At 43.6% G+C, this 11,042-nt stretch overlaps 1 protein-coding gene across 1 annotated transcript in view; it reads left to right on the top strand.

Annotated features, from left to right (window-relative positions):
• Nucleotides 1-11,042, top strand: part of LOC139414910 (ryanodine receptor 3-like) — a 233,143-nt gene that overhangs the window by 72,456 nt on the left and 149,645 nt on the right. Inside the window, exons 9-11 of the mRNA XM_071162527.1 lie at nt 776-869; nt 4,200-4,274; nt 10,472-10,628. Of these exons, the coding sequence (XP_071018628.1) occupies nt 776-869; nt 4,200-4,274; nt 10,472-10,628 (326 nt within the window). The remainder of the gene's footprint in view (nt 1-775; nt 870-4,199; nt 4,275-10,471; nt 10,629-11,042) is intronic.

The following is an 11,042-nucleotide window of genomic DNA, read 5'->3' as shown; positions in this document are numbered from 1 at the left end:
GTTATATATTTGACACTTCTTTGTGTCTTGCTCCCCTCGGTAACCTGTGTTTGAGACACTTAATAAACATCAAAGCAAATCAGAGTTTATTTGTCACGTGCACAGGATACGGCAGGGTCAAATCAAATCACATTTTATTGGTCACATACACACGGTTGGCAGATGTTAATGCGAGTGTAGCGAAATGCTTGTGCTTCTAGTTCCGACCGTGCAGTAATATCTAACAAGTAATCTAACAATTTCACAACAACTACCTTATAAACATAAGTGTAAAGGAATGAATAAGAATATGTACATAAATATATGGATGAGTGATGGCCGAACGGCATAGGCAAGATGCAGTAGATGGTATAGAGTACAGTATATACATATGAGATGAGTAATGTAGGGTATGTAAACATTATATAAAGTGGCATTGTTTAAAGTGACTTGTGATACATTTATTCCATCCAATTTTTAATTATTAAAGTGGCTAGAGATTTGAGTCAGTATGTTGACAGCAGCCACTCAATGTTATTGATGGCTGTTTAACAGTCTGATGGCCTTGAGATAGAAGCTATAAACAATACAGTGAAATGGTTGCTTGCAAGCTCTTCCTCAACAATGCAGGTATATTAGTCATATAGAAACACATTAGAATAAACACTAAATACAGGCCCATATGTAGCAGTCATTCAATCAATCAGATTGTCACTAAGGCTAACTACGGTGCACAAAATGCACCATACCTTCAAAAGCTCCCTATTGAGCTTAGGGTCTTTTGTTTGTCCAATAGGATTCCTGTGTGGTGGTCACGTGATGCGTCTGTGTCACGGACATGATGAGAGTCTGACCATACCTGGATCAGAGGCCAGCGAGATGGAGCAGAGGTACAGTAGGCTTCTTGTCAGCCATTTTAATATTGTGACTGTAACACTGTCAGAGCATAAGAGGTACAGTAGGCTTCTTGTCAGCCATTTTAACTGTAGGTTTGGGTCTCTCCTGTAAACCCACTTTTAACACTGTCATATAATCACTTTGAAGAGAACTTTCAGTCAAATGTCATTACAGGCTGTGAGCTCTACTATTAAGGACCATTTTAACTGACACTTACAGCTACTTTTAAAGATGTCTCTTAATGTTTTAGAGAGCTTTCAATTAACTGCTATGACATTCCATCACCATTCTGTTGAATCGTTGAGAGAGAAATGGGATCAAATAGTGCTAAGTCTATCTTGATGACGATCTGCCTGTGTATCAGATGGGGATCTGGGACACTCACTCCTTAGCCTGAAGTGTCACACCTTGCGCAATTAAATATGTGTTGGAAATGCTTCCGAAGGGCAGTCAAGTCTGTTTGCGCGGCAGAGGTTCTGAGTTCTAGTCTCGGTATGCGCTGAGGCAGATGTCCTGAGTTCTAGTCTCGGTATGCGCTGAGGCAGAGGTCCTGAGTTCTAGTCTCGGTATGCGCTAAGGCAGAGGTCCTGAGTTTTAGTCTCGGTATACGCTGAGGCAGAGGTCCTGAGTTCTAGTCTCGGTATGCGCTGAGGCAGATGTCCTGAGTTCTAGTCTCGGTATGCGCTGAGGCAGAGGTTCTGAGTTCAAGTCTCGTAATGCGCTGAGGCAGAGGTCCGGAGTTCCAATTCTGGGGTATAGCATGAGGCAGAGGTCCTGAATTCTAGTCTCGGTATGCACTGAAGCAGAGGTCCTGAGTTTTAGTCTCGGTATGCGCTGAGACAGAGGTCCTGAGTCCAAGTCTCGGTTTGCGCTGAGGCAGAGGTCCTGAGTTCAAGTCTCGTAATGCGCTGAGACAGAGGTCCTGAGTTCAAGTCTCGGTATGTGCTGAGGCAGAGGTCCTGAATTCTAGTCTCGGTATGTGCTGAGGCAGAGGTCCTGAATTCTAGTCTCGGTATACACTGAGGCAGAGGTCCTGAATTCTAGTCTCGGTATGTGCTGAGGCAGAGGTCCTGAGTTCTAGTCTCGGTATGTGCTGAGGCAGAGGTCCTGAGTTCAAGTCTCGGTATGTGCTGAGGCAGAGGAGGATGTGGTACTAGCTAAGTAAGCAGCATGATGTTCTTTTCACATTTTGAAATAGAATTTTCATACCAGTAATAATTCAGAATGTACTATTAGATTCAGTTTCAAATTGCACTTTTGAAGATTTGGAAGAGAAGGACTCCATGCAACAATTTGTATTGTAAAGTCACTGCGTTAAATAGAGACAAATGCATTGGTTTGGGACTGGTATCCTAGCAGCTAAGAGCTTTGAGCCAGTCAACGAATCCCAGAGTCGACTAAGTCGCAAGGCACTTAACCCTAATTGTTCCTGTAAGTGGCTCTGGACAAAATGTCTCATGTAATACTACTGACTAAAGGTCACCAGCGTTAGTCCCTATTAAAAATGGTGTTTTTGCAAGACGCAGTGATTTCTTAAACAGAGTTTCTTTCATAATTGTCCAGAGATTTGATCTCATATACTCCATAAAGAGTAAAGACCAGATACACAAAACATTCTTATGAAAACATTTCTTCTTAACTGCCAGTTCCCTGCTGCCAATGACTGGAACGAACTACAAACATCTCTGAAACTGGAAACACTTATCTCCCTCACTAGCTTTAAGCACCAACTGTCAGAGCAGCTCACAGATTACTGCACCTGTACATAGCCCATCTATAATTCAGCCCAAACAACTACCTCTTTCCCTACTGTATTTAATTAATTAATTTATTTTGCTCCTTTGCACCGCATTATTTTTATTTCTACTTTGCACATTCTTCCACTGCAAATCTACCATTCCAGTGTTTTACTTGCTATATTGTATTTACTTTGCCACCATGGCCTTTGCCTTTACCTCCCTTATCTCACCTCATTTGCTCACATCGTATATAGACTTGTTTATACTGTATTATTGACTGTATGTTTGTTTTACTCCATGTGTAACTCTGTGTCGTTGTATTTTTAAATATTGCGATCTGCCTGGCTGGGCTTCTCTACTTTTCAGTGACAGTCGCAACTCAACAATCATCTATTTGGTATTTGCCGTTCGCGGCCCAAATTGCCGATCCTTCAGACTAAGTGATTTAACACAATAACCAGCTTTATTTTTATTAAAGAAGCTAATGGTCCTCTGTGTCCAAATCAGGCTTTCTGGTGTAGTAGCTTATTTTGAATGGTTGTATATATTTCTGTAAAGACAGGAGTTAATTAGGCTATATATATATTTTTTTCAATTTCATTCAATTTATTATAGGGAAAGCTTAACTGCTCCTAGCATTATGGGCGCGCTGCTTTTTAATGTGTCATTAACACAACCAGTCATGACGTTTTCATCTGATTGTAAAACAATCACTTAACAAAGACGCTCCTGTAGGCTACCCGGGCACATTTTTATTTTTTATTTTTTATTTATTTCACCTTTATTTAACCAGGTAGGCCAGTTGAGAACAAGTTCTCATTTACAATTGAGACCTGACCAAGATAAAGCAAAGCAGTGTGACACAAACAACAACACAGAGTTACATATAAACAAACGTACAGTCAATAACACAATAGAAAATATGTACAATTTGTGCAAATGTAGAAGAGTAGGGAGGTAAGGCAATAACTAGGTGAAATAATTACAATGTAGCATTAATACTGGAGTGATACATTCGTTCACTCGCAAAATAATTCCAGCATCCAAACCCCAATGCGGGTGCACTGTGTACTGTCTACTGTCTACTGTCTACTGTCTACTGTCTACTGTCTACTGTGCACTGTGCACTGTGCACTGTGCACTGTGCAATGTGCACCCGCATTGTGATGAATGGACAAATGCAGCTGTTATAAAACACCTAGGTGTATTGGCATGACATTCTACGATTGCCATTAGGCTTACACTTTTAGTCTGAATTGAAGCGTCCACTGTTGTCGACGCCCGCCTCTTTCTCGGCTACTCATCTCCGCCTTGTCCGTCTTCTCCTCAAACCACAACGCAATATGGAGCGTATACCACCCGGTTTCCAGTCAATTTGCTAATGTTTCATGTGGCTGACTTGCACCAATGTTAAGTATTGGTGTTGTAGCCTCTAGTTCTTAGAGAATGTTGTATTAATTGTACTGGTACGGCGTACCCCCCACTATTTATTTTGCCGGGACGCTGTACCAGACCGTACCGCCTTACTTTCACCCCTGAAAAAGGCACAGACCTGATCCCTCTCCTCCCTTTCTGTGTCCCCAGGATAGTGAACTATGAAATGGGAAAAGGAACGTCCAAGGCCCGCTCCCTCTGGAGGCTGGAGCCCCTCAGGATTGGGTGAGCTCTCCCCCATCGAACCCACCTCCACTCTGACCCTAATCTCACTCCCACCTCACCCTATCTCACTTATCTGTCCTGCATTCTGCATTCACTCACTTTCAGACACACTTCGGAATCCACTATCTAGAACCTTAAAGGTTTCTTTGGCTGTCCCCATAGGAGAACCCTTTGAAGAACCCTTATTGATTCCAGGTAGAACCCTTTTGGTTGAGAACATAGACACCCAATACACTTTCAGACACCCTTAAGTCAATGGCACTTTCCATGAACCACCTGGTTGTATATGACGTGTAATGCATTATGGAAGTAATTATAATGTCTTCTACCTTTATTTCACCAATAGAATCTCTTGAGAGTCAAGTATTATCAGAATGGCGCTGCAATGTATAGCTGCCATTTTACGTTTTACTGGCTCCTGACCAATTTTGTGTGTTTTTTTTTGTTTGTTTTGTTGCACTGATCTTCACTTTTTTTGTTCATAATGTTTCCTCCATCGTTTCCTATGACCGTAAAGAGCTTCTGGATATCAGAACAGCGATTTGGACGAAGATTTCTACTTCAATGAGTCGGCAGTTCTGGACATACAGGCCCTAATCCCTGAGACTCGGAAATGAAAGAGAGGCCGACATGTGGGCATGCTGACGAAACTACATCGCCTCTACCCTCCATTCTATTGGCGAACGTACAATCACTGGAGAATAAACTGGACGAGCTCCGTTCGAGACTATCCTATCAACGGGACCTGAAGAACTGTAATATCCTGTGCTTCTCGGAGTCGTGGCTAAACCAGGACATGGATAATATACATCTAGCTGGTTCTTCTATGCATAGACAGGATCGAATGGCAGCCGCGAATGGAAGCCTCGTTCGTGTAAGCTCAAGGGGGAGCTTCACCCTCTCTCACTTATCCATTTCACAGATACTGTCTGTCCTTCACTGCATTCACTCACTTTCAGACACACTTCGGAATCCACTATCTAGAACCTTAAAGGTTAACAACAGCTGGTACGCAATATCTAATATTAATTCAGTCTGGATCTTCTGCTCGCCTGAATTAGAATATCTCATGATAAGCTGTAGACTATACTATTTCCCAAGAGAGTATATTTACCACCACTAAATGCACTCAACAAACTGTATAGGGCCATAAGCAAATGTTCCGGATGACTGTGTGATCATGCTCTCCGTAGCTGATGTGAGTAAGACCTTTAAACAGGTTAACATTCACAAGGCCGCAGGGTCAGAAGGAATACCAGCATGCGCTGACTCACATCAACACCATCATCCCAGACACCCTGGACCCACTCCAATTCGCATATCAGACATAACAGATCCACAGACAATGCAATATCTATTGCATTCCACACGACCCTCTTCCACCTGGACAAGAGGAACACTTATGTGAGAATACTAGTCACTGACTACAGCTCAGCGTTCAACACCATAGTGCCCACCAAGCTCATCCTTAAGCTAAGGACCCTGGGACTGAACACCTCTCTCTGCAACTGGATCCTGGACTTTCTGATGGGCCGCCCCGCCACACTGATCCTCAACACAGGGCCCCTCAGGGGTGTGTGCTTAGTCCCCTCCTCTACCCCCTACTCCCAGTTCACCGACATCTGCGTGGCCGCAGACGACTCCAACGCTGTCATTAAGTTTGCTGACGACACGACGGTGGTATGACAGATCACCGGTGACAATGAGACCTGTCAGTGTGGTGCCTGGACAACAACCTTTCCCTCAACGTTAGCAAGACAAAGGGGCTGACCGTGGACTACAAGAAACGGAGGCCCGAGCACGCTGCCATTCACATTGACAGAGCTGTAGTGGAGCGGGTCGAGAGCTTCGTGTCCACATCACTGACGAATGAACATGGTACAAACACACCAACACAGTCGTGAAGACGGCACGACAATGCCTCTTCCCCCTCAGGAGGCTGAAAAGATTAGGCATGGGACCTCGGATCCTAAAAAAGTTATACAGCTGCACCATTGAGAGCATCTTGAATGGCTGCATCACCGCTTGGCACGGCAACTGCTTGGCATCCAACCGCATGGCACTACAGAGGGTAGTACGTGCGGCCCAGTACATCACTGGGGCCGAGCTTCCTGCCATCCAGGACCTCTATACCAGGCGGTGTCAGAGGAAGGCCCTAAACATTTTCTAAAACTCCAGTAACCCAAGTCATAGATTGTTCTCTCTGCTACCGCAGGGCAAGCGGTTCCGATGCACCATGTCTGGAACCGACAGGATCTTGAACAGCTTCTTCCACCAAGCCATACGACTGCAAAATAGTTAGTTGGAATAGCTATTTTGTTAATTATTTAACTATCTGCATTGACGCATTATCCCCACGTATATGTACATATCTACATCAATTACCTCGTACTCCTGCACATCGACTTGGTACTAGTACGCTGTGTATATAGACAAATTATCGTTACTCGTTGTGTATTTATTATTACTTGTATTATTATTATTATTGTTATTATGATTATTATTATTACGCGTTATTATTTTTATATTATTTATTTATCTCTACATTGTTGGGAAGGGCCTGTAAGTAAGCATTTCACTGTTAGTCTACACCTGTTGATTAAGAAGCATTTCACTGTTATTCTACACCTGTTGTTTAAGAAGCATTTCACTGTTAGTCTACACCTGTTGATTAAGAAGCATTTCACTGTTAGTCTACACCTGTTGTTTAAGAAGCATTTCACTGTTAGTCTACACCTGTTGTTTAAGAAGCATTTCACTGTTAGTCTACACCTGTTGTTTAAGAAGCATTTCACTGTTAGTCTACACCTGTTGTTTAAGAAGCATTTCACTGTTAGTCTACACCTGTTGATTAAGAAGCATTTCACTGTTAGTCTACACCTGTTGATTAAGAAGCATTTCACTGTTAGTCTACACCTGTTGTTTAAGAAGCATTTCACTGTTAGTCTACACCTGTTGTTTAAGAAGCATTTCACTGTTAGTCTACACCTGTTGTTTAAGAAGCATTTCACTGTTAGTCTACACCTGTTGTTTAAGAAGCATTTCACTGTTAGTCTACACCTGTTGTTTACAAAGCATGTGACAAATAACATTTGTTTTGGATTTGATTATAAGACATGCTATGAGCATTTTAACAGCTTATTGATTGTTATTGGTTGATCCAATTATTTAATCATTTTGTAATGTAGTTTTACCATTGAAATGGCAGTCCAAAGTGTGATGGATGTCCTCTCTGTCACATTGTATAAATTATTGGAGACACGTAATTGGGTTTTTTAATACAAAAATACAACTTGCCATGAAAGGCACGGGGATGAAACCCAGAACAAACATGTATACAAAACACAGGGATGTAACCCAAACAAAAGAGCGAGGTTAAACCTCTAATAAATACATGGGACGAGACCCAAAACAAGAATACACGGGATGAGACCCGTAATAACAACACACGGGATGAGACCCAAAACAACAAGACACAGGACGAGACCCGTAATAACAAGACACAGGACGAGACCCGTAATAACAAGACACAGGACGAGACCCGTAATAACAAGACACAGGACGAGACCCGTAATAACAAGACACAGGACGAGACCCGTAATAACAAGACACAGGACGAGACCCGTAATAACAAGACACAGGACGAGACCCGTAATAACAACACACAGGACGAGACCCGTAATAACAATAGACAGGACGAGACCCGTAATAACAAGACACGGGACGAGACCCATAATAACAACACATGGAACGAGACCCAAAACAACAAGACACAGGACGAGACCCATAATAACAACACACGGGATGAGACCCATAATAACAAGACACAGGACGAGACCCGTAATAACAATAGACAGGACGACACCCGTAATAACAATAGACAGGACGAGACCCGTAATAACAAGGCACAGGACGAGACCCGTAATAACAATAGACAGGACGAGATCCGTAATAACTAGTACACAAGACACACAGCACAAAAGCCAAAACAACAAAGCACAGGTACTCACAAGACCAACGGACATGGGAACAATAACCGACCAGACAATGGTGAACAGAGGGCACATATATACACAATAATGAGACAAGACAGTCCGGGGTTGGTGGTAATGAAACAGTTCAGTGATGCCTAGAAGGCCGGTGACGTAGACCTCCGGAGCTGGTGCACGAATGAGCAGCAGTACCAGGGGGATGCGTGACAGTATGCCCTACCCCCCCTCCCCCCCCCCGGACGCGGAACTATGCGGAACGACACCAGCCTCAGGACGACCCCAGGGATGCGGGCGAGTCATTCAGGGCGCCGATGGTGAAAATCCCAAGTCAGCGAAGCGTCTAGGATGTCCACCGCAGGAACCCAGCACAGCTCTTCTGGGCCGTACCCCTCCCCTGACGCGCTGCACTAGCAGCGGGACGACACTGGCCTCGAGGACGACCACAGGAACGTGGTGCTGGTCGGTCAGGGCCAGTTGCAGCTGCCGAAGTTTTGTCGTCATCAGACTGGCCAGTTGCAGCTGCCAAAGTTGTGGTGACATTGGACGGGCCAGTTGCAGCTGCCGAAGTTGTGGTGACATTGGACGGGCCAGTTGCAGCTGCCGAAGTTGTGGTGACATTGGACGGGCCAGTTGCAGCTGCCGAAGTTGTGGTGACGTCGTACGGGCCAGTTGCAGCTGCCGAAGTTGTGGTGACATCGGACGGGCCAGTTGCAGCTGCCGAAGTTGTGGTGCCGTTGGACGGGCCAGTTGCAGCTGCCGAAGTTGTGGTGACGTTGGATAGGCCAGTTGCAGCTGCCAAAGTTGTGGTGGCGTTGGACGGGGCAGTTGCAGCTGCCGACGTTGTGGTGGCGTTGGACAGGCCAGTTGCAGCTGCCGAAGTTGTGGTGCGTTGGACGGGCCAGTTGCAGCTAGCGAAGTTGTGGTGACGTTGGACGGGCCAGTTGCAGCTGCTAACGTTGTGGTGGCGTTGGACAGGTCATTCCCGCTGTCTCCATTTAGTGTTGGTTATTCTGTCACATTGTATAAATGATTGGAGACAGCCGTTCCATGGATTCTAACCGTCAACCTATCATAAAACCCTGGACCATGCCCCAGGACTACCTGACATGATGACTCCTTGCTGTCCCCAGTCCACCTGGCTGTGCTGCTGCTCCAGTTTCAACTGTTCTGCCTTAATATTATTCGACCATGCTGGTCATTTATGAACATTTGAACATCTTGGCCATGTTCTGTTATCTCCACCCGGCACAGCCAGAAGAGGACTGGCCATCCCACATATGCTCTCTCTAATTCTCTCTTTCTTTCTCTCTCTCGGAGGACCTGAGCCCTAGGACCATGCCCCAGGAATACCTGACATGATGACTCCTTGCTGTCCCCAGTCCACCTGACTGTGCTGCTGCTCCAGTTTCAACTGTTCTGCCTTATTATTATTCGACCATGCTGGTCATTTATGAACATTTGAACATCTTGACCATGTTTTGTTATAATCTCCACCCGGCACAGCCAGAAGAGGACTGGCCACCCCACATAGCCTGGTTCCTCTCTAGGTTTCTTCCTAGGTTTTGGCCTTTCTAGGGAGTTTTTCCTAGCCACCGTGCTTCTACACCTGCATTGCTTGCTGTTTGGGGTTTTAGGCTGGGTTTCTGTACAGCACTTTGAGATATCAGCTGATGTACGAAGGGCTATATAAATACATTTGATTTGATTTGATTTGACTAGGTGAATCGGGTAAGCTAGTTCAGGGTCTATAACAACAATTTAAAGATATGGATGTCCCCGAGGAAGTTTGAAAACCAGTGTACTAAGATATTTTGAAACAGTGGAAGTGCTTCATCGTAGAAGGATGCTGAAATGCCTGAGACTGTATGCTGTATGTCTCCTCTCCCAAAAATACATCTGAATGAAACACACTCAATGTCTCTAACAAACAGACACATTTTCACTCACACGTTAAGATAAGATAGCACTTTATTAATCCCCCAAAGGGAACATTTGGTGGCATCAGCCAATACATACAACACCAATAAATACCCAATAAAACTCACCAAAAGACAACAAAAAAAACTGAAAAAAACTGAATATGAATATTAAAAACTAAGTTGACATGGTGGTTCCCCTATTTTTCATTGGGAATGGGTTATAGCGATTACTGTAGCATTTAGATTGACATCTCTCTGGGTTCCTCCCCTCTATGTGATTGGTCAGCTGGAGCGGCAGCCACATTCGCTATGGGCAGGCTTTCCGTCTGCGTCACCTGTCTACCGGTCACTACCTGGCGCTAACCGAAGAGCATGGTCTGGTCCTACAGGAGAGAGAGAAGTCCGATACCAAGTCCACCGCTTTCTGCTTCAGGGCTACCAAGGTTTGTCTGAATATATGGACGCTATAGATACTATATACATGTATATACTGTATATATAGTATGAATATACTATACTAGTATATTGTATATATAATATGTATATACTATACTAGTATACTGTATATATAGTATGTATATAATATACTAGTATACTGAATACTTAGTATGAATATAATATACTAGTATATTATATATATAGTATGTATATAATATACTAGTATACTGTATATATATATAGTATGTATATCATATACTAGTATACTGCGTATATATAGTATGAATATAATATACTAGTATACTGTATATATAGTATGTATATAATATACTAGTATACTAAATATATAGTATGTATATAATATACTAGTATACTGTATATATAGTATGTATATTATATGCTAGTATACTGTATATATA

The sequence above is a fragment of the Oncorhynchus clarkii genome, chromosome 8, assembly GCF_045791955.1.
Source record: "Oncorhynchus clarkii lewisi isolate Uvic-CL-2024 chromosome 8, UVic_Ocla_1.0, whole genome shotgun sequence".
NCBI lineage: Eukaryota > Metazoa > Chordata > Actinopteri > Salmoniformes > Salmonidae > Oncorhynchus > Oncorhynchus clarkii.
This window is presented reverse-complemented; position numbering and strand designations above follow the sequence as displayed.